At 42.5% G+C, this 25,072-nt stretch overlaps 1 protein-coding gene across 1 annotated transcript in view; it reads left to right on the top strand.

Annotated features, from left to right (window-relative positions):
• The window catches only part of DOCK10 (dedicator of cytokinesis 10), a 202,484-nt gene that overhangs the window by 2,132 nt on the left and 175,280 nt on the right, over nt 1-25,072 (top strand). Inside the window, exon 2 of the mRNA XM_083506256.1 lies at nt 23,666-23,756. Within this exon, the coding sequence (XP_083362382.1) occupies nt 23,670-23,756 (87 nt within the window). The 5' untranslated portion in view covers nt 23,666-23,669. The remainder of the gene's footprint in view (nt 1-23,665; nt 23,757-25,072) is intronic.

Here is a 25,072-nt window from a genome sequence, read left to right as displayed (position 1 = left end):
TCTCTATGTTCCACACAGCAAGACCCAGATATTTATTTGAATCTAAAAATAGCCATTTCATTAAGGAATTAATGATCACACGGATTATATTATTACTTTAGCCTGCTTAATATGTAGTTTACTGGAAGCAAAACCACAGGCAAAAGCCATTTCTTAAGCAGCTGCATTGTGTTAAGTTGCAAGCTGTTTATATCATTATGGTAGCTCCAGCACCAACCCAGACCGTGGTGCTGTAGTATTGGGGAAAGCTATATGATTTAGAGTCTAACTCACTCCACAGTTTACTTCTTAAAAGAACAAGCTAGACCAGTCAATTGGTGAAGCGGGCATTGTGTTGAATTTTCTGCTGCTGGCAGTCTTCTGTTTTCACTTGTCAATCAAGTTCAGTCCAGTAAGCAATGATGAAGCTTATCGTGTGCATCAAGTCAGCAGAAAATTCAGTAAATTTTGCCTTATAGGCCAATCCTGTTCTCCACTGCTCTGAGTTCATGATGCATCATGGCATCTGGCAAAAGGATCCAGGGCTATTCAACTTGCTTCCAAGCTAAGGCATGACTCTATCCAATCATATTACAGTGGAATTTGCTGCCAAGGAGTGTGGGGGAGTCTCCTTTTTTGGAGGTCTTTAAGCAGAGGCTTGACAACCATATGTCAGGAGTGCTCTGATGGTGTTTCCTGCTTGGCAGGGGGTTGGACTTGATGGCCCTTGTGGTCTCTTCCAACTCTATGATTCTATGATTCTATGATTCTATTGCTGAGAAAAATCTGTATCCACTGCCTGTGTGACGTTCACAAAACCACTGAGGAACTGCTATTATTCTATCCCCAACAGCATAACTTTGCACTGGTTATCAAATGGGCAGGCAAATGTTGGGGGGATATGGAAGAAGGAATAGCAGAAAAGAAACTTGAAAGTAAATGATAATGTCCCTCCCCTCTGTCTCCCTCCTCCCCTGGTTGAAATTGCCCCCACTAACAAATATTGGGGGGACTCAAAGGGGTTCAGTTCCTAGGAGTTGAACTAGGCCAGCTGGTCATTATAGGAATAACTGTTTAAGAACTGGTGCCTGAGTTTGATTTCCTCTTCCTTCCCTGTTGCTTTTCCCTTGCGTGTTGCGCTGTGGCTTTTTTTGTTGCAAACCTGAGGGCAGGGATCGCGTTGTTTTAACTGATCAAATGTAAGCCTCCGGAAACATTTTTGGCTGAAAAGTATTTTCTCTCTCTCTCTCTCTCTCTCTCTCTCTCTCTCTCTCTCTCACACACACACACACACACACAGCGCCCTTTGGAGTAAGACCAGGTCATTCCTGTGTTCTCATAAGGATCTATCACACGTATCCAACAAAATGTTAAATAAAGTGCCAACATTTGTTGTGAAAGCGTTTTGGGGAGTGCAACATAAGACATTGATGGAAGCTGGCAGGAAGCCTGGAAAGCAAAGAAAAGTAGCAAGCAGAAAAAAATATGGTTGCATGGCGAGTTCCCGCCTCCCCCCGGTGGAAATAAAGACAAATGACACAAATATTTAGGTTAATGGGCAAAAAATGGCCACAACTTTATTGGTTACAGGAATGAGCGGTATTGGCTTAGGCATTGGTCCTAACCGACTACCCGGCTTCAGCCCGATTGTTTGAAGACCGGGAAGGGTTAACCACCAGTAGGAGGAGTCCTGCTGATGCACATCAACTAGGAACTCCCCCGGGGTCACTGCTCTGGGGTGTGCCTTGGGCTCTCACTTCCATAGGCTTCAGACAGGACCAACCCCCCGTAATCCTTTACCGGACTACCCTTCGATATTCGGGGGAGGTGATGGTGCTTCCTCCCCCCTTCATCTACATGACAATACCCCTACCAATGCCTAACTGCCAATGCCGAGGAAGTTGTAACGATTGCTACGAGGTAGGCGCAAAACCAAGTGGCTGGTGCCAATTTGCCAAGTGGAAAAAATTCCTACCAGGCCCCTCAACAGCGACCAACCGAGGTCTATAGCAAGATCAAAAGGAAAACCTAAAGGGTGGGAGGGTGGGAAACCCAATGAGCTGAGGCGGCAAAAGAGGGAGCTCCCTGGCCACGCCAGAGTGATATCGCACAAGCCAAGCCTCCCCAAGGCCAGCCAATTGGCTGGCCAGGAGATGACATGGCCAGGGATCCCCTCAATCGCGCGGAGCCCCCGCGCACGTGGAGAGGGCATGAAGCCCGCAACTCCACCCCCTCACAAGTTCGGAAGTGGTTATGTGGAAATCAGGTTGGAAACTACAACAAAGTGGTATTCTATACTCTTTCTCATGGACAAAGCAGTGATTTGTGAGAAGAGGAACCAGAATACCATTCTATGCAACGCTAAACCATGGTTTGGTGTTACAGGGAGGAGCAACATTAACCTTTTGGCTGCAGAGAGTTTGGAAACTTCTGCTTCCGTTTTAAATTGAACAAACAAAACAAACCCGTTTGCTGCCACAAGGACCCTGGCGCTTGCGTTAGGAGAACGCTGGGTACAGCGCAGAGAGTTTGCCACCACTTAAAACCTGGCTATTTATAAAGCAACATATGTTTGTTTCGTTTTGTTTTAGCAGTGCTTGATTTATTTGTTTTGTTTTGTTTGAAGAGACACATTTAATTGGACAGCCTTGTGTACATACCACCGGAAGGAATCGGTGACAAGCACTCATATGTCTACTCTGAAAGAAGAATCACTGGATACTTTGTTTGGAGTTTCTCCTCAACAATGAGAGTCCCTGTAGTGGAATACAAATGAAGTTGTACAGCTGGTCACTCTGCAAAGCCTATTAGAGTAAGCTTCATTAGCTCTTTTGTACAGTTTCACTAGGGGCTAAGCAGCGCTCTTTTCTGTCTTTGTCACTGTTAACGCATGTCTATGCAATCTAAATATAGGAACCTATAGATGCGCAGTTTATTGCCAAGGCGCAGCTGTGAAGTTACTGCGTACAACCAAATTAGAGGAAAGGAACAATTGTAGGGATCAGAGACCTCGCTAAAGCTATTAGAAACTTTGACTAAATGGGATATTGCGTCTTCTTCCTCCTCTTTTTTTTTTTACTTCTGCGTGCCAATATATCATCAATGAAGAAAACAAGCTTCATTATCAAAGTAATAATTAGGTTTTTGCTGCCAATTTTTGCTTTTTCTTTGTACCACTCGATATTTTGTATGGGGGGGACGGACTCCGACAGATGACTATGTCTCCTTTCTTCCTTTTTTCATCCTCGCCTCCTAAATTGGCTGGATTCAGCAATTACAGTTTCAGGCTATTTGTGTTTGTCAAGCAAGCAAGCTTCCACTACAGAGCTAGCTACTTGTGTATGCACCTAAACAGTGTGAGTCCTGTCTTAGAACCATTTTTATCACCATCCTGTACAGTAAGAGCTGTTGGACAGTGAAATGGACTCCATCGCAAGGTGGTGGGCTCACCCGCCTTGGAGGTTTGGAAGCAGAGATTTGTTGGCCATTTGTCCTGCATGCTTTACTTGAGATTCCTGCATTGGTTCCTGGTGGAGTACAGGGTCAGGTTTAAGGTGCTGGTTTTGACCTTTAAAGCCCTATGCAGCCTAGGACCCACGTACCTCCAGGACCGCCTCACCTGGTATGCCCCGCGGAGGACCTTAAGGTCCATAAATGACAACATTTTGGAGGTCCCAAGTCGCAAGGTGGTTAGATTGATCTCAGCTAGGGCCAGGGCCTTTTCAGTACTGGCCTCGACTTGGTGGAACGCTCTGTCACAAGAGATTAGGGCCCTGCGGGACTTGACATCTTTCTGCAGGGCCTGCAAGGCAGAGCTGTTCCACCTGGCCTTTGGTTTGGATTCAGTCTGACCCTTATGTTTCCCTCCCCTTATGGTTTTGATCTATGGATTACTTTTAAAATGAGGCTGCATTTTAAATTGCATTTTAACCTGTATTTTAAATTGGTGTGGTTTTTTCCTATTATGTTTTTACTGTAATTTTATAAGTGTTAGCTGCCCTGAGCCTGGCTCTGGCTGGGGAGGGCGGAGTATAAATAAAATTTATTTAATTATTAATTTATTATTATTATTATTAGGGGTTGGACTAGATGACCCTTGGAGTCCCTTCCAGGTCTACAGTTCTATGATCTCTACTCAGTTGTTATCATTGTTGAGTTCAATGCAACTTACTCCCAGGTAATTGTGTAATGGATTTTGGCCAAAATCGGACAAAACCTCCAAATGTAATTCTGGGAACTTTCATATTCTCCTATAATTTCATAAGGTATGTGTGTATTCCTATGAGGCGTATGTGTATCCTTTGACATTTAAAACACATTCGCTGTGATATGGAAGGATCTGGTGTTACATATTTGCTTTTGGACTGACTTTCTGTACACCGTTTGTCAAAGAACCATCATTGGTTGTGCACTCTCATTTCATTAATAGTTATTTCCACCCGAATTTAGCTCTCTACTGCAACCTACTGATATATCAAAGAATCACACATTTAAAAGCAGGTTTCCATTCACCAGCATTTTCTGAAACACAATAGTTCTGAAAGAGTTCAAAGTCTCTGAGCTGAAGAGATTATGTTGGTTCAAATCAATGGGGTGAGTTAGTCGTGATTAAAATTAAGTCCCAATGATTGGATTGTAAATTAAGTGCAACTAACTTAGAATCTGATGTTGCTTCAGTGTGGGGAGGAGGTCTGCCCCACCCTGGAAGCCAACCTTGACAGGCCACCTGACAGTTATCTGCCATCATATTGTAGTCAGGTGATTGACAGGTGTGTTGTTCTGCCCTTGGTGGTGGAAGGAGATACTACTCAAGACATGCTAGGTTTTTCCTGCATCATTTCCTTAATTCTTCTGCATATTTTCTTGGATATAAGGCTTACCGAACTCATGGGACTTCCTTCTGATTGATTGTTTGTTTATTAATTTTATATCCTGTCCTTCCTCACAAAGGAACCCAGGATGGCAAATAGCAGACGATAAAACAACAAAAAACATCTTTTTAATAGCATCTTAAAAACAATGCAGCTAGGGGGAATAGAGCTTGTTCTAGCCAGTCAGAAATGATTGTGTCATCCTAAATTCTGCTTTGCAGGAAAATGAAATTATGTGTCCTTTAATTGCCAAGCAATCAGGTGTACTTCACAGCTAGCATCACAGGAAGAAGGAAGCACCTCTTAAACACTTCAAACTAAATGAAAATTACTTAACTAATAAGATGCAGGAGATTTTGCAGATCTGTTGAAGGATGGCAGATATTTATTCATAAAGAGAAAGGCATGGGGGTGGATGGGGGGCACAGAGAGGTCCATGCAAACCTACCCTTTCAAATTACAATAAGAGTTTTCATATCTCAGAAGTATTGAGCTGATCCAGTTTTTCTCTCCTGTGTTTCCATCATAACATATATGGACTCTTGCGTCGTATCCGTCTATGCTGTTATGCTCTTGATTTTGTGGTATTAGTGTGTGGTGAGGATTTAGTACCAGAAATGAGCTCACAGCCCTTTCATGCAGACATCCACTCTTAGTCTCTCCCTACCCCCCAAGTATCTTCACTTTAGCAACCTAGTTTAGAACAAAATAAAAAAATCCTTCCAGTAGCACCTTAAAGACCAACTAAGTTAGTTCTTGGTATGAGCTTTCGTGTGCATGCACACTTCTATGCACGAAAGCTCATACCAAGAACTAACTTAGTTGGTCTTTAAGGTGCTACTGGAAGGATTTTTTTATTTTGACTATGGCAGACCAACACGGCTACCTATCTGTAACTAGTTTAGAACATATATTCTTGTTGCAATGGTCTAGAAATCAGGAAGCACAATTCTGGCAAATATACTTCGAATCACTCAGGAATCAGTTTGTAAACTGGCAAACAGAAACTTGAAGTTCTGCTGTGTCACCCAGAGATTACATGGACTGAACCTACAGTAAACCATAACCTACCCTCCATTTGTTGGAAATTGCATGAGTGACAGGTAGTGTGTGAAAGACCAGAGAGTTCTGTTCCTAGACTTAGTTTGTGTTGCTTCCTGTTCCTTACATTCCCTTCACACCATATAATTGACCAGACTGCATGCTGGAAGCTATCTTTCTGTATTTTGTACCCAAGAGTATTTTACCTGTGTTCTCCTTCCTGCTGCATGGAACAATGCATGAATCAGAACTTTGGATTTAGTAAGGAAAGCTTTTAAACTTACTTAAGAGGGTGTGGTCTGTTCATTGCTAGATGAGTAGAGAAAGGGGGGCAAGAGCATTAAAGCAGACTAAATGGATTATGCAAAAGGGTTTAAGAACCTATATTCCATGCTATACTGCTTGTTAACTCAGAGAGTTTTAAATTCTGCTAAGGTGTCTCTTTCTTGCTGGAGAGTGTGCAAAGCCCTGTGTTTTGATTCTAGGCATTCAGCCAATACTTTTGTTAATTACCCACACATGGATCAGATCTTTTCCCACCTCCATACTATTAACCAGAACTTTAGGCAGCTTGCTCATACAACCCATCCCAGTGCTATTGTGCTGGGGCTGTCTAGTCTTTCTTCAGTTTCTTGACCAGTTTTTCTGTTTTTTCACTCATATCCACACAAAACATGGCTTCCCCCAAATAATCATTGGAACTGTAGTTTATCAGTCACAGGGCTAGTGTCATGGGCCAGGAGTCAGCTTCACCTGTTGAACAGCAGCCTGAAGGAGGAGAAGGCAGAGTGACTTCACCTGCAGCTTATCAGCCTTCAGGTAGTCAGAGGAGAAGACGCTGATGAGAACCAGCTGGCTTCAGCCTTCTTAAGCAGTGCTTCCAGTGGCTGTCAGATGCTGATAACTATGTTTGCAGTTCCTGGCTCTACTTTGCTGCTTCCTGCTCATCTTGACCCTTGACCCCATGATCATCAGATTTCCTGATCCCTAGACCATCTGACAACAATGGATTGTTGTTTGCCAACCCTAGGGCTGGACCTGACTTTGGATGCTGACTTTGCCTCCAGGCAGGTACACCTCAGAGACTCTTCTAGTTGGGTGGCCTCCCCTTCCACTGAGTTCTGCATGTGAGACTATGACAGCTACAAGTCCCAGCACCTTTAACAAACTACAGTTCCCAGAATTCTTTGGGGGAAGCCATGTGCTTAAAATGTGGGTCATCTGCAGTTGTGTTGAATGCCAAGGAAGACAAACAGATTTATGCCAGCTCTTCTATTACGTTAGCAAATGGATTGAAATTGAGTAGAAAGGCTAAGAGTAACATAGAAGCCCTAGTGGGCACTGTCAACAGAACCATTTTAACCAATCAGCTCCCCCTCCCCCACCACCTCCCTTAAGGGTCATATTCATATTTAAATCTGTCAAGCAAAAATTACCAAGCAGGACATATTGTCAGGAAATGGTTTAAGGGCTATCTGTCACCCGCTGTTGCTGAATTAAAATGAACAGAGTTCACTCATTTCACAGAGTGCATTGGTAACTCAAACACTTACAGAGATTGGGATTGTAAGGAACTAATTTATGCAGCAGAATTTTCACCAGAGGAGGCCAGAATGCACACATACTTCAGGCCTACTCAAACCCAGGGATTTATTCTTGGGATATGGTATTTGTTTAATTCATAATTACAAAAGCAGGGGGTGTCAACATCTGCTGCTGCAAGTTGAACGTATTAACAGCTCAGCAGTGAGTGATTTTACTTCTGAGGCTAATGCAGATGTTGCTTTGAAAACTCATGGCACAGAGTGAAATAATTGTAGCGAGAGAGCAGGCTGACATGGCAACCACAGCCACACATATACAGCAAGATCAGGGGTATATTATTTGGGCAGTAATTATATTGGAAGAATGTGAATGCCCATCACACACACACCTGAAAAGATGGGGGTATGTAAAATGAGAGTTTCGAAACGACAAGAGTGCTGCAGGGAGAACAAAGCTTCTGTGGTCAACAGAAGTCAAGACAAATAGTGCACCATATACAATGGAATTCCTTTAAACAATCTGGGCTGCAATCCTGAGATCTCTGGGAAGTCATCCCATGGGACAACAGGGTAGAGCATGGGTAGGCAAACTAAGGCCCAGGGGCTGGATCCGGCCCAATTGCCTTCTAAATCCGGCCCGCGGATGGTCCGGGAATCAGCGTGTTTTTACATGAGTAGAATGTGTCCTTTTATTTAAAATGCATCTCTGGGTTATTTGTGGGGCCTGCCTGTGTTAGTTTCTGTTTGCCACTGTGCTGCAGAGTCACAAGACTCTGTTTACATTCCAGAGACATTCCAGGCTGTTGGAAGTCTCACGGGAGACGGATGTGACGTTACTGGTTTCCTGTTCCTTTGTTTGTTTCAGTTGCTCTCAGCTCTCACAGAGAGAGGATGTGTTTTCTGTCTGCGTAGTAAGAAATAAAGCATAGCAATGTAGCCATAAATCTCATCACTTCCACGTGCTGCTTTGATTCTCTGCTGAATAGGAATGTGCCTGGAGCCTCATCAAAGGCTCAGGTCATCAATCATGTCGGAGGGTGATTCCGGAAGATGAGCTTTAACACCTCGGTCGAATGGAGATTCTGACAGCCTGGGGTTTTTACATGAGTAGAATGTGTGCTTTTATTGAAAATGCATCTCTGGGTTATTTGTGGGCCATAGGAATTCATTCATTCCCCCCCAAATATAGTCCATCCCCCCACAAGGTCTGAGGGACAGTGGACCGGCCCCCTGCTGAAAAAGTTTGCTGACCCCTGAGATAGAGCATATCTCCCCCTGTCAAGTAGAGCAGAAGATCTGCATTTTCCTTGCAGTATCTACAGCAGGCCCGCCTCCACTGCTGACAGCACAGAAGACAAAAAGGAGGCATTCTGGGGTAGGGCAAGGTTACCCTGATGTCCACAGAATGGGGAGGGTGGTAGCTAGACCTGGAGCTGGTGTGCTCATTTCCCCTCCTTTTGGGACACACACACAAAACTTCTGCCCTGCTGCCATAAGCCCAGCATGGCTTTGGATTTGGTGCTTTCTTCAGTTCCTCTCTCCCACACTTTCAGATGACTCCGCTCATCTTTCTCGTTACAGAATTCTATTCAGCATTCTATTCATCAATCTTTTCATTGTGATACCTGAGGTGGAACAAAGGAAGGGCCTTGATGCAGAAGGCAGTTGTTGCAATTCAGAGCACCAGGTTCTTGGCCGTGATGGAAGCACAAAGGCTGATCTCGGATACATTAATTTACTTCTCTTTGTTCCAATATGTTCATACCCTGCTTTTCAGCCCAGATGGGCTCTCAAATCAGCTTACAATTTAAGTTCATATAGCGGTACACAATATCATTAAAGATGTGTTGATGCAATGACAGAGGTGTACCTAGGGTCCCCTTTGTACCCTTGGCTGTATTGGCCCCCCATCCCACCCAATGCTGGGGGGGAAACCCACTTTACTACAGTAGCCTCATTAGAAATTACATTTTACACAATGAAAAGCAATGACAAACCTAGACAGTATCTTAAAAAGCAGAGACCTAGACAGTATCTTAAAAAGCAGAGACATCACCTTGCCGACAAAGGTCTGTATAGTTAAAGCTATGGTTTCCCCAGTAGTGATGTATGGAAGTGAGAGCTGGACCATAAAGAAGGCTGATCATTGATGGTTTTGAATTATGGTGCTGGAGGAGACTCTTGAGAGTCCTATGGACTGCAAGAAGATCAAACGTATCCATTCTGAAGGAAATCAGCCCTGAGTGCTCACTGGAAGGACAGATCATGAAGCTGAGGCTCCAATACTTTGGCCACCTCATGAGAAGAGAAGACTCCCTGGAAAAGACCCTGATGCTGGGAAAGAAAAGGGGAGGGGGATGACAGAGGACAAGATGGTTGGACAGTGTTCTAGAAGCTACGAACATGAGTTTGACCAAACTGCGGGAGGCAGTGGAAGACAGGAGTGCCTGGCGTGCTCTGGTCCATGGGGTCACGAAGAGTCAGACACAACTGAATGACTAAACAACAACAACAAAGTACTCAAAGCATCTGGAGCGGTGGCAAGGTGGAAAAATTGCACGTCAATGTGCCATGGTACAAGAAGGATGGGAGACTTCTCCTGCATTTGATCTTGCCATGACAGCAGCGGTGCATCACCACTCACATATATGTCATAAACTCCATAGCCTGATAGGTGATTTTTAAGGACATGGGCTGGCCTACACCTTTGGTGGGGGCTGATTTCGCCAAGCACAGGTACAACTCTGTGTGAGAAGCAGCTTATACTGGTCCATGGAAATCAGTGATACAACACAGGTTAAGCAGTCACGTAAGCAGTGCCACTCTGCTCTGGAGCACTGCCCTCTACTATTTATGCCCCTTGCGTGTGGGACTCTGGCTCATTTAGTCCTGGACCAGTGCTACATGGTTCCGCTTGTATCTCTGATGGAATGCATGCAAGTAGCAGCTAAGGGTGGAAAGATCTGTTGACCTTAGTTCTCTAAGTTTCTCATTTCCCCAATCCTACATCATTTCTGTAGCACTCTTCCATTTGGTTTTTTGGTTTTATAATCCTCATGAAAATTATTCAGCATATTACCATGAATGTCTCCTGGTGAAACAGTTTTTAATGCATAGTTGATTAACCTACACATTTTTAAAAGTAATTCCTCATAATAAGTTTTAGGTTGTTATTTTCACCAAAATGCAAACTTTAGAAGGCAGCCCTGTATCGGGAAGATTTTAATGTCTGATGTTTTATTATCTTTTTATATATGCTGTAAACCGCCCAGAATGGATGGGGAAACCCAGCCAGACGGGTGGGGCAGGTGGCACTGTGGTCTAAACCACTGAGCCTCTTGGGCTTGCCAATTGGAAGGTCAGTGGTACGAATCCCCGCTACGGCGTGAGCTCCCGTTGCTCTATCCCATCTCCTGCCAACCTAGCAGTTCAAAAGCACACCAGTGCAGGTAGGTAAATAGGTACCGCTCCGGCGGGAAGGTAAAGTGCATTTCCATGCACTCTGGCTTCTGTCATGGTGTTCCATTGTGCCAGAAGCGGCTTAGTCATGCTGGCCACATGACCTGGAATGCTGTCTGTGGACAAATGCCGGGTCCCTCGGCCTGAAAGCAAGATGAGGGCCACAACCCCATAGTCACCTTTGACTGAACCTAACCGTCCAGGGGTCCTTTACTTTCACCTTTACCTTTACCTTAAACAATAAAATTATTGTTATTATTATTTATTATTTAACCTAACATATGCATTTGTTTAAACATTTGTTGGTTGGAGAACTGGATAACTGCAAATTTTGAAGACTGGCTGTTTTTTCAGTTCTTTTGGAAAGTGTGGCTTTGGTAGATAAATCTTTAAATATGAACTGAATGTGATTTCTCTCCTATCCCTGCTGGTGAGAAATAGTGGTTTGGCCAAAAGTTCATGACATTTACTCAGTAATTCAAGGAGATACGGTTTTGTGAAACAGTAGAAATCTGAAGCTGCCAGGCACAAGTTTGCCTCAGACTGTAAGCAGTTTGTATACGATGCATGGACTACCTCAAAATGGGGTAGGGTCTTGTATTTATTCTATTATAAGTGAATAGCTTCGCTATGATACTTAAGATCCAGAGCAGCAGCTTAATCATGAAACGGACCTGCCACAGATCCAAAGCCAAAACAACTCAGGCAGCTACTGGGCGCTTTGCCAAGCAGACAGATGCTGAGGCTTTTGTTCCCACAATCTGGTGTCTGCCACTGAAGTCTAGAGGATAAATTTTCCAAAGCTCCATATCAATATAGCAGGAATGCCAGGACCTCAGGTTTAAACGTCAGCACTTTGGCTTTCTTTTTTGTTTTTGGTGATTGATGCGTATGAAGGCGAGACTGTTTTCTTGGAAAGAATGTGATTTGGACTACTAAAAAAGACAAAAACCAAGACTCTGCGAGCAGGACCTGTGTACATCAACATCCCGCCAACTTGTAAATCCAAGCAACTGTAATTCAGAACAGAGCAGAGCCATTATGACTAGTAGCCTTATCCTTCATGAATTTGCCCATTCCTCATTTAAAGCCATCCAAGTTGGTCACCATCACTATACAGTGGTACCTCGGGTTAAGTACTAAATTCATTCTGGAGGTCCGTTCTTAACCTGTAACTGTTCTTAACCTAAAGCACCACTTTAGCTAATGGGGCCTTCTGCTGCTGCCGCGCCGCCGGAGCACGATTTCTGTTCTCATCCTGAAGCAAAGTTCTTAACCCGAGGTAATATTTCTGGGTTAGCGGAGTCTGTAACCTGAAGCGTATGTAACCTGAAGCGTATGTAACCCGGGGTACCACTGTATTTTATGGGAGCGAGCACCATAGTCTTATTATGTTCTTTCAAGTGGGATAGCTCAGTTGGTACATCATGAGACTCTTAGGTGGAATCTACACACATATAAAAAAACGTTCTGAAAATGCTTTTTAAAAACCATTTGTAAAAAAAAAAAATACATTGAATTTCCCACAAGGCTCGCCATCGCCATCTAGTGTCACATTGTATATTGTGCTTAAAACAAAATTAAAACATTTTATTTGCAGCTGTATAGCTGAGCCCTTAATCTCAGGGTTGTGGGTTTGAGCCCCACATTGGGTGAAAATTCCTGCATTGCAGGAGATTGGACTAGATAATCCTTGTGGTCGCTTTCAACTCTAGAATTCAGTGATTCTGTGATTTTTTTCCAGCATTCAGCTTAATCAAATAGCTCTGAGTTCTGTTATTATGAGAAAAAACTCCTCTCTATCTGTTTTCTTCAAAGAGAAAGGTGTGGGTTTTCCCCGAATAGCTCTTATTGCAATTAGATAACAACCTTGAATTCACAGTTTCAGACGAAAAGCTGCAGCGTGGGTAGACTATACACAACGTTTTCTAGCCAGTACTTTATACAGCTGTGTTTGAATGTTAGTGCTGATTCATGGAAGGTGGAATTCTACCTTACTGCTTCTTCTTTTTTTAAAAAATAATTTTTATTAATTTTTTTCCTTTTACAAATTCGCCATCTCAAACAATATTCACAAATTTCAGCTTTTTGGACTTCCACCAGCTTCTCCACCAATCATCCATATTTTCTATTTTTGTGCATTCTCTAAATTTAATATTGCCATTTAATGTTATCCTTTCAATTCTATTTCTTTTTTACAATCCATCTTTAACTTTCACAAAGCCTCTTTAAATCCCACTAGCGTTGTCTCTACCTTACTGCTTCTATTGCATTCTCAGGTGATCATCCAACAGAGCTTTTCTAGGTTATCTGGGACCTGATACAAGTTACAAGAAAGGAGATTCTGACTAATCATCAGGAATAACTTTCTGACAGTAAGAGCTGTTTGACAGTGGAACGGACTCCTTCAGGAGGTTGTGGACTCTCCTTCACCAGAGGTGTTTAAGCAGAGGTTGGATGACCATATGTCATGGATGCTTTACTGAGATTCCTGCATTGCAAGGGGTTGGACTAAATGACCCTTGGGATCCCTTCCAAATCTACAATTCTACGATTCTATGATTTTTCACATGTATAGCCATCACTTGATGTTTCATCTGAACAAAACTTAACATATGAAAGACCTCAATGGTGGGGGGGGGGGGGATACTGTATCTGATAAGACAAAGTAGTCTGAAATTCATGAACGGTAACTGATCAGCGAAGGCCACTATTTCACTCATTAAAATTTCTTTCAGGGCTATGGCCATCATAAAAATCCACATGTAAGCTTACCCTTATTTAATCAGAAAAATATGATTAAGGAATCTCCAGATAATTGCAGTAATCAATAGCAAACATCACAGGTGGGTTGTTGTTGTTGTTCCCAAAAAGGTTGAATGGATTATTGTTATGACTTGGATGCATGCATGGAAAGCTACATCTTTTAACTGTCAAAAGGAATTATACAGTGGTGCCCCGCAAGACGAATGCCTCGCAAGACGGAAAACTCGCTAGACGAAAGAGTTTTCCATTTTGGAGGTGCTTTGCAAAACGAATTTCCTATGGGCTTGCTTCGCAAGACGACAATGTCTTGCGAGTTCCTGCTGGGTTTTTTTTCCTCCCCCCCCCCTTTTCTAAGCCGCTAAGCCGCTTATCAGCTGATCCGATCAGCAGATAAGCCGCTAAAAGCCGCTAATAGCGCTAATCCGCTAATCTGTCAATGGGCTTGCTTCGCAAGACGAAAAACCCGCTAGACGAAGAGAATCACAGAACGGATTCTTTTCGTCTTGCGAGGCACCACTGTATATGAAACAAGTCAACTGAACTGAAATAGATTTTATTTCATTATGAGACAATGGTGATTGTACATGAGCAAAATTTCCTACTGAATAGTCCAGCACATTCTCTCTCTCTCTCTCTCTCTCTCTCTCTCTCTCTCTCTCTCTCTCTCGTATGTGTGTTGTTTTGTATTATAAAACCATTCATGGAATTAGCCACTAGAGGGAGGCAGGAATACATAAATTCACAAACAGTTCCAGAGCGAGTAAAGGAGGCTATTCACACGACAAAGATTTGTTCAGTTTGAAAATATTGTGAATAGCAATCAGAGGGGGAGATTAATTACTTTGGTGTATTGTACAGGGGAGAAGTGATATTTTGCATAAATGTTTTTTGATAAAAGATGCCTTGATAAGTTTTTTCAAGCCAATAAATATGCGAAAAGTTGAAGGTTCGATCTTTATGTCCCATGATTAGCAAACATAAAAATATAGAGAAACCAAAGCATCAATTATTATTATTATTATTACTATTATTATTATTATTATTTAACCCCGCCCATCTGGCTGAGTTTCCCCGGCCACTCTGGGCGGCTCCCAATCAAGTGTTAAAAACAGTACAGCGTTAAATATTAAAAACTTCCCTAAACGGCTGCCTTCAGATGTCTTTTAAAGATAGGATAGCTGCTTATTTCCTTCACATCTGAAGGGAGGGTGTTCCACAGGGCGGGCGCCACTACCAAGAAGGCCCTCTGTCTGGTTCCCTGTAACCTCACTTCTTGCAATGAGGGACTGCCAGAAGGCCCTCGGCGCTGGATATCAGTGTCCGGGCTGAATGATGGGGGTGGAGACGCTCCTTCAGGTATACAGGACCAAGGCCATTTAGGGCTTTAAAGGTCAGCACCAACACTTTGAATTGTGCTCGGAAACATACTGGGAGCCAATGCAGATCTCTCAGAACCGGCGGCCAGTCCCAGTCACCAGTCTTGCTGCCACATTCTGGATTAATTGCAGTTTCTGGGACACCTTCAAAGGTAGCCCCACATAGAGTGCATTGCAGTAGTCCAAGCGGAAGATAACCAGAGCATGCACCACTCTGGTGAGACAGTCTGCGGGCAGGTAGGGTCTTAGCCTGCGTACAAGATGGAGCTGGTAAACAGCTGCCCTGGACACAGAATTAACCTGCGCCTCCATGGACAGCTGTGAGTCCAAATGGCTCCCAGCCTGCGCACCTGGTCCTTCAGGGGCACTGTTACCCCATTCAGGACCAGGGAATCCCCCACCCCCGCCCACCCCCTGTCCCCCAAAAACAGTACTTCTATCTTGTCAGGATTCAACCTCAATCTCAAGAGAGTCAATTAACTATTTTGCTCTTAAAGAATAAGGGTGTCAAGAGAGGAACATGGGAAGCTGCCTTAAATATCAATATTGTCGGTGCTGATTTGGCAGCACCTCTCCAGGGTTTCAGGATGGAATCTTTCCCAGTCCTTCGTAAAGAGGCAAGGGATTTGAAGCAGGGTCTTTTACAACGGAAATGATGTGCTCCACCACTGAGCAATTTGTTGTGCTTCACGGAGCCTTGTCAGCTGTGAAAACAAACGAATTTCCAAAAGCTTGTATCTTTGCTGCAACATATATGTTTGCCTGGGAAACTCTGCCTCGTGCATTGGACTGCCACGGACTTTGAAAATATGTTACAGATCAAGGGAGCTGGCAATCGGGGTTATTTAAAACAAAATTAGATAGCGCCCAGCATGGTTTGAAAACAGCCACAATAGATTTAAGTTGTGGTAGAAGATCCTCAGCTGCGTTCTGTGTTGTGGGTCTGTTCCATCTCCAGACCATACTATTTATCATTTCATGTTCCAGCCCTTCCCTTCCCTTTGTTGTTTCACATAGGAGATATTAGTGTCAGGGACACTGGCAGTTTATGAAGCCCCTCTTTTCCTCTCCTCTTTGGCCAATGGACGGCAAAAGAGATGTCCTGGAAGCCCTAACATTACTGGATTGAAGTTTCCAAGCCATTGATGCTTGTCAATATAGCCAAACAATTTGAGTATGTACACTCTCCTGTTTACTCTGAATCCAAGGCATTCCTACTGCTGGTTTGGAAAGTGGCATGCACACAACATTAGCCACAATCCATATCTATCCTCTTATCAAATACTGCTTTTTGATGCATTTCCCACAAAACCAGTTTTGATCCACATTGAGGGGGGGAAATGACCTAGCTGTATTTTAAGTTAGCAAGGAGCCTTAGGGTGGATCTACACATGGGGGGGGGGGGGAGAGACGCTATAAATAAGTCAGGGGAAAAATGCTATGTAAAATATATTCAAAAAATATTTTTCTCTGCAGCGCCATCTGGTGTTGCATGTTCATAACACATTCAAAGCACTGGGGATTTTTTAAATAATGTAGCTGAGTCCTTAGTCTCTGCAATGTGGGGGTGAGGAAGGCAGTAGGTCAGCAACAATCCCCCCCCCTCCACAGCAACTGCTGCCTTAGGAACCTTTTAGTAAGGTCCAGTCATTACTTTGTGGCACGTAGCCTGGCAAGTCGGATCATTTGAGTTTATCTGTCTGCAAATATTTCTAGTTCTTACAAAGGCACTGGGGTGGGTGGGAAGCTTCACCATTACAGTGGGAATAAGCTGGAGGTCTGGCACAAACAGCTGTTTATGCAAAGAGGGGTTATTTATAGATTAGAAAACAAATTAAGGAATCCAGAGGGATTTGGAAGACATGATTGAATTGAATCGGAAGGAAATAGCTGATTATAAGATTCTAGTTTGTGAGAACAGGCATAAAATGCATGGACATTGGTGTTGCCGAAAGATTGTTCTGCCTCTACCCTAAACCTTAGATAAACTGTATGTGACAGAAGAAGTTTTCTGTGTTTTCAGCACAGAACTGTCCCAGTGACACAGAAGTATAGCATCATCTTCTGCTATCCTCGTTGCATTCCCTGTTCCCAAGTGGTTCTCGCCTAGCTATGGTCATAGCTAGTTTACAGGAGAGAATTGGTTAGTGAGAGAAATTCCTGGAGGGGAGGCATAGGCAGAGTTCTTCACTTTCACCACCTCCAGAATGTTCCTTTTGGTTCTTAAAAACAAAACTTGCTCTCTTTATGTGACTGGTTCAGCTGCATACTAAACACGCTATTGGTAGTAGTTAATGTGTTGAAATGTTTATTTTTTTCTCAGTAACGAAGAAAATGAATTTTCATTGGAAATGATCTAAGGGGAGTTTAAATGTTGGTGAAATTCTCATGAGTGAGGTGCTACACTTACTGTACTTTTGTGGTGGCGAAGAGGTGTCTGTGAATGTCCTTTATTTAATTCTACAAATCATCTCACCAGTATAATGCACTGTGCAGCCATCCCGGGTGCCAGCTATCCAGTTAAAGCCCAGGGGTGTTTCTGAGTGTATTTTCTTTCATTCTGCAAATCATGTCACCAGTGGTCAGCACTTTGCAGCCTCCCCGGGTGCCTGCTCCTCAATTAAAGCCCAGGGGAGGACAACATAAGGCAACTCCTCCCATGCAGCTCTTTCAAACCTTTCCAAACAGGCAACTGGGGAGGCTGCAGAACACTGGAGAAATGCTTGATGGAAAGAAAAGCATACCACCTTTGGCCACCTTGCAGCAGTAAGGTAAGCTCACAAATCTACACCCACAAAATCCCCAGTGCTATGAAAATGTGGCAGAAAAAGAAAATTTTATGGAATTATTAGACAGGGCTGTGATAAAATCTATCTGTGGCCACTGAGGTGGTTTACTAAGCAAACCCAACAGCAGCCACAGAATGACAACGGATCAGGGAAGGAGAATTGTTTTGCCTGTACTGGAGAGGTGGTGGTGGAGGCACTGGAGAATTCATTTTTCTTTTAGCTGCTCATCCAGGACTCATGGAGGTTTCCCATGCAATTGATAGCCTTGGAAGATCAGAAATTGTGCAGGGTGCCTCCATGAGTACAGGAGGTCCCCTGATTCAGAAGTTTGCTCTCCACTTTTTGAATATGTTGGGGAAAGTGTTGGGGTTGGCGGAGAAGTTCTATGTACTTGTCCCTGTTCATGAGTTAGTTTTATACATGACTGTAACACCTGGCAAAGGCTTTAGAATGAGTCCAACTAAGTCATTGCATGTGTGTGCCAACTTCTGTGAGTTTAAGGGAATTTCCCCTCCCTCTCCTCCCTTCCTCCATATACTCCCCAGATCTGCTCTTGAGGTTCCCCAAATCCTCTAGAAAAGATGTGGGGTCAATGGGAGGGGGTTAAATAGCGGAGGGGAATGTCGGTGCTTATGGAGCTTGTTCTGCTTCCAGAGTGATTTTGTTAGATACAGCCCTGTCTCTTCACATGATTGTCATGTGAGAAGGGGAAGGTTTCTTCTTGAAGGAATGCCTGCTATCTTTTGAAGCGCATGATCCTGATTTAGTTGTTGCAGCACAAACATCAGGGAAACCACTTGGATGCAAAACAATCAAAGTTTAATTAATCCCAATAGACCATTTTTTCTGTAGCTGTATTTTTTATAGCTACATCCACGTTTCTCAGAAAGAGAGCAACTGCTGAAAGTCCCAGGTATCTCCTGGTAGGGCTGAGAATATTGCCTGCCTGAAACCCTGGAGATCTACTGTCAGTCAATGTAGATGGACTAATGGTCTGACTTGGTGTACTGCATTTTGAATGGCCGTATTTATAATTTCTTATTAATGCATCAAGGAGCTCTACTACATGCTGTGTTTGTTAAGTGTAGAACTGTTTGCTCCTGCAGGCAATACTATGCCACCTTCTTGTGTTTTTAGATTTCCATCTCATAATTCTCTCCTGCCTGTCAAAATAATATAAAATAACTGGGGAGTGGGGAGAAGGGCAACCCTCCAATGGATAAGTCTATTCATCTGAAAACAACTCATTTGCTGGCATTATTAAAATATCTGTAGGTGCCCCGCATCTTTATTCTGGATCATATCACATCTACCAAAGGCTTAAGGATCTCGTGTGTGATGCAAAGGAGCAGTTTCTGATTTTGCTACCCTGTGTAATCCACTTGCTCTGTCTGCCTCATTAATTTGCTTCATGAGAGCCAGCAAGCAGAGTTTGACCTCAAGCTGACTCTCAGTGCAAAGTGGTTAAAAGGTTGGTTATAAAGCATAAATGTTCGTGGTAAAGAATAAAGAGGGGAAAGTGGCTCCTTAATGTTTGCACGTATTTTCCTGTTTCAAGAGAAATCAATATCGTTACATTTTTTGAATAACCCCAAGCCACAGATTGCTGTATGCAAACCACAACTGGTTTTGCCAAAGCAATACAGATATTAGCTCTGATAATTTATATTGGTCCAGGGACATAATAGACCCAAGATGAATGAATCAATTTACTTTCTGCCTGCCTGTCTGTCATCAGATTTTTAAACCTCACATGTGTTACAAAAGCTTGTGTCCTCTTTGAATAATGTGCAGTACTTAAATTCTTCCCATGGAAGCAAGCATGTTTTTGTTTGTGAAAAGAATGCTGAATTTAAGTTAATATATGCATAAGGAGAATGTCTGTAATTACATGTGGTCTTAAATACCAATGAATATTACTTTAAAGGAGCTCTTCCTTAGATCTGATGAAATAAAGGATTTTGAAGAATCCAAGACTATTTTTTTGAAAAACCTAAGACTATTCTTTTTTCATATAGTTGCTATTAAGGGCTTTCTCCCCTTTTCTTTTATACATATGTTTGAAACAGATTTTTAGTCAGGAAATAGCACACAGTTTACTTATCGAACCTTTACTATTAGCTGTGGCAAGCACAACAGAGTTCTGGAGAGAATTACCGTATTTTTCCATCTATAAGATGTCCCCATATATAAGACACCCCCTATTTTGGGGGATTCCAATTTAAGAAAAGAGGGGAGATCTATCCGCGTATAGGCCACACACAAATTTTGGACATTATTTTTTAGGGAAAAAACCTAGTCTTATACATGGAAATATATGGTATATGGTATAGGAAGGTGACTTTGGCAAAAATATATATCTTACAGACATTTTATGCATACATTCTTAACATGTAGCTCAGGCCCCAAATATATGTGGCATGCACTTGCATGCATCTTTCCCCTGCATTAAAAAGCAGGTTCAAAATGCTGTCAATCTGAGAAGAATGACAGGAAGAATAAGGAGGACACTACTTCACCCTTTCCCCATATTACCTTCCCCATATCCACTGTGAGCAGCATAGTGGGTCAGAGGAAAAAATCAGGATAATAATGACTGAAAGGAAGAAACTCATACACTTAAGGCTATTTTTGTTTGTTTGTTTGTTTGTTTGTTTGTTTGTTTGTTTGTTAAACTTCTCAGTACTCACCATACTCCATAAATCTTTTCATCCATAAAACATTTCATTCTAATGCTGTGTGAAGTTTCAGTCTCGGTCAAACTGACAAGTTTCACATCTCCCACACACAAGCTGAACTGCAAACATTCTGAAACATCTATATTCCCTGAACAGTTGGAGTATTTGTGAACATTCCATGCAATTGCATCATCTCAGCCAATCCGTGTCAGAGGCATTGCACACACAATACAACAAAAATCATCTGACCATGTATAAAACATCAATCTCCTCCTCCCTTGCCTAAATTTGAAACAGCCTTTTCCCAGGCCAGGGCAGAACAACAAATCCAGTATATGATCTGTCTCATCTGTTGGATCTGGGAAAGCAATATGGTTGTCCTAGCAGCTATGAAGTCCTGAACACACCTTTCAAATGTCCCTTTTGCATAGATTTTTAAGTCCCAAAATGCAATTATGTTGTACTCAATACGAGATAAAGCCAGAAACTATCTCTGAGGTGGCTGGTCTGTGAAAGAATAACAATTCTATGCTAGCTTCTCAACATGAGCTATAGACAGTGGAAGCTGATGGTGGCCTGCTCCAGGAGAGCAGGAACATATTGTTCAATTGCTTCAATCTGAAAGAAGTGAAAACAGCATTACCCAGCAAGAAACATATTGAAAAGGCAGATCGCAGATGGTATAATCTGGAACATCACAAACCAACATGTTGTTTGTGTTCTGTCTATACCACACAGTGATGCATAACCTTAGAGTGATAATTCTAATATTAAAACCATCCAGAACAATCTTTCAAGAGAAAGAAAGAAAAGAGAGGAAAAAACCCATTGGTGGTTCTAGAAGGAACAGTTATTTGAATTGCTCCTAGGAAAAGAAGCAGAATTTTATTTTTTCATCATCATTATTTAGGAGGAGTATTTTGCAGTTCAGCTTTTCATGAAAATGATCCCATCAACTCCTACAAAAAATATGTGTCATGGAAAGGAGGAGGAAAGTATTTCCAAAAAGAAAAAGGGTGATATGTTTTCTATCAATGTTTGCCGTTACTTTGAGCTAGAAATGGTGATTTTTCTAGTGTTCAAAGCAAGTCTAAACATGGGTCATCATCGCCTTAAAGATAACTAAACTTATCTAGGAAGAGATGTATACTGAAGTCTGTATATGCTGTGCATCCCATAAAGGAAAAAGCAGCATAGGAATAGGCTCTGGTTCAGGCATAAGCCAACTCTGGCCCTCCAGATGTTTGGGACTACAATTCCCATCACCCCTGACCACTGGTCCTGTTAGCTAGGGATGATGGGAATTGTAGTCCCAAACATCTGGAGGGCCAGAGTTGGCCTATGACTGCTCTAAAAAGGTAAAGGTAAAGGACCTCTGGCAGTTAAGTCCAGTCACAGCCTGCTCTAGTTGATGACAAAACAAGAACTAAGAGCAATACCGGACAAGCAACCCCTGTTTCATAACAAAACAAATGATGACAACAAAAATAAGTTAAAGATGTGTGGTAAGGAGGGCAAACTTCAGTTTCTTTACATTCCCATCTTGAATGATCTGTTTTTGACTAACAAAACAAGATGGGAATGTAGAGCAACTGAACTTCCCTCATGTACTTTTGTAATGAAATCAAACTGTTTCCGACTTTGTGACTTACTGGAAAACTGTCAACTTCATTCCCAAAATGGTAAAATCATTCATTTGGATGAACTCCTCCAGCTGCCAACCCAACACTTTTGTGACACCCACAGACAGGGCAAGAAGGGAATACCCGCCTCTTGTTTTTCCTACCAGCATGTAGTCATCACAATTTGTAACCATTTGACAGACAGGAATTTGTCAATACCCATTTTAAATCCAACACGATTTGATTCAAATTATCTTATTGGTACACCACACACTAGTTGTTGTTGTTGTTGTTTAGTCGTTTAGTCGTGTCCGACTCTTCGTGACCTCACACACTAGTGGGATAGACTAATACAGTGGTACCTTGGGTTACATACGCTTCATGTTACAGACTCAGCTAACTCAGAAATAGTACCTCAGGTTAAGAACTTCACATCAGGATGAGAACAGAAATCGTGCTCCAGTGGCGCAACGGCAGCAGGAGGCCCCATTAGCTAAAGTGGTGCTTCAGGTTAAGAACAGTTTCAGGTTGAGAATGGACCTCTGGAACGAATTAAGTACTTAACCCGAGGTACCACTGTATGGGCATAGGTATACAGGCAACTCCCGTTTTGCATGAGTTCAAAGAATGTATGGCTGTGCATGCACAGGATGGTTTTGGACCCAGAAGAGGGTGTGAAAGGGGTGGAATGGGGCTAGCTTATTCATGCTCTGCCAGCACACACAGCAACCCAGAACATAACCCCTGCACAATACAGGGGTTACCTGTTCTAACATTGTTACTATCCCATTTGGTGCGTGGATTCCGACAATTATTATTACTTTGCCGCGTGTCGGAGTCACTTGATAGTATCAATGCCTGTAAATACTGGTCAGCTATCACATTTTCAGTCTGCATGTAAGAAATATACTCCTAAAGTTCTGGTCCTTGTATCTGGGAGAAATGTCAAGGAACACATATTAACATCTCAATGGCAATGGCTTTTCCTTCACATGTACATACTACCCTGATTCCACCACATTCACTAGATAATCCAAGCAACATAGGGTGCAGCCTCAGAGAGCCCTGAGGCTCACTGCTCTGTGCCCAGACACTGCCTTTTAAAATTAATGCAAACTAAGCTAGAATAGCTGGAGAGAGTCCTGCAATAAGCTGACGCTGATTTTAAATTTCAAAGCCTTGGCATTCAATAACATAGCCCTTGGGCAACTAAACCTGTGTTTTCCATCTCTTGACTTTCCTAAGTGCCCAAAGCAGAAGAGATTATGCATTTGTGTTCTAGCTTCAGACAGGCACCTTGCTGTCATTCAAGCAGAGGTGGGTATGACAAACAAGGCAGCCACAATGGCACGCATTCCTTTCTTTCCTGAATATATATATATATATATATATATATATATTCCTCAAGCCTATATAAAAATTCCAGTTAAGTGAGAGAAGAGAATGCCACCCAAAAATCTCATTTCTGCCTTTAGTTTCCTTGGTTATGAATTGAGTGCACAAGCACTAGTGGAATAAGTTGCTGTTTCCTCTCTTCTAGATGGATGCATGCCATTGATGAAATGGAAGAAAAGGACAGATGTTTGCTGCTGCTGCTGCAGAATTTGTTCCATGCTGCCACCAGATTTCAGGTTTGGATTACCTTTTCATAAATATGAGATATATGAAGAGGGTTCGCTCAACATGGTTGTAAAAATGACCAGAAAACCACAGAAATTTAACTAAAACGATGTGACATGCCTTCCTGGACGTGCTATTTATATATTTATTAAAAATTATACCGCTTTACCAAATACCCTGGACAGAAATTCATTTGGAGGGGGGTGGAAGAAAATATTTAAGTTCATATGTTACCAGTTGTGGTGTGGTAACACTCATTCTGCTCCACTCATGATTGAAGGAAGTGGTCATGGGGTGGTGTTGCTGTTGAGTCTCAAGACAAGATTACCAGCTTCCAGAGTGGGAAGTAACCATGCTGTCAACCCTGCCCATGATGCCCACTTCCTGAAATGTTTTTTGAACTGTGTAAAAGCAGCCACACTGCAGTGTGGGTAACACAGGATCTGAGCCTGTTTTGCAGCCATTGTTTGTAGAACCGGATGTCTGGCAGAATCACTTATCTGCATTCAGTGTGTGAGGATCATTGCATCACTGTATCTGATGATGCTGACCTAGGAGTAATAATAATATAATAATAATAGTTTATTATTTATACCTAGTCCATCCTATGAGGGCCTGTGGCTTGATTAATGCCTTCTGTCCCCGTATGGGACAGCTGCATATTCCTACATTGCAGGGGTTTGGACTAGATGACTACTTTTAGAAGACATCTGAAGGCAGCCCTGTATCCAGAAGTTTTTAAAGTTTGACATTTTATTGTGTTTTCATGTTCTGTTGGAACCTGCCCAGAGCGGCTGGGGAAACCTGGCCAGATGGGCAGGGTATAAATAATAAAATGATGATGATCCTTAGCAGGACTGGATTTAGGTCTGATGAGGCCCTAAGCTACGGAAGGTAATGGGGCCCTTTATATGTCCAGTTGTCCTTTGTCAACAACAAATTGTCACTGGTTTTTGTGTTGAATATATGCTATATGGTAATTTGTGGACTTAATATGTAACTAAAGCCATTTGCACATAACAAAATATGTATTTTATCTAAGTAATTGTTGAAAAGTTCATGCAGAATGCAAAGCCCATGCAGAATGTAGTCACCCTATACACAGAAATGAGCAAAGCAGTGATATTTTAGGGAGAAGGCTAGCAGGCGGGGCCCATTACTTACATCATAGGAGCCTACACGACACAAAACAATGTTGCTGTATGTAGGTTTTATTTGTTTTTTATCTTATATTTTGGAAATGTACATCCAGGGGTTTTTTTTCCTTAATTTTTTTTTGGGGGGGCAACAGTGGGGCCTTAAGCTATAGCTTGTTTAGCTTATACGT

Source organism: Podarcis liolepis, assembly GCF_965112155.1.
Source record: "Podarcis liolepis genome assembly, chromosome: 5".
Lineage (NCBI taxonomy): Eukaryota > Metazoa > Chordata > Lepidosauria > Squamata > Lacertidae > Podarcis > Podarcis liolepis.
This window is presented reverse-complemented; position numbering and strand designations above follow the sequence as displayed.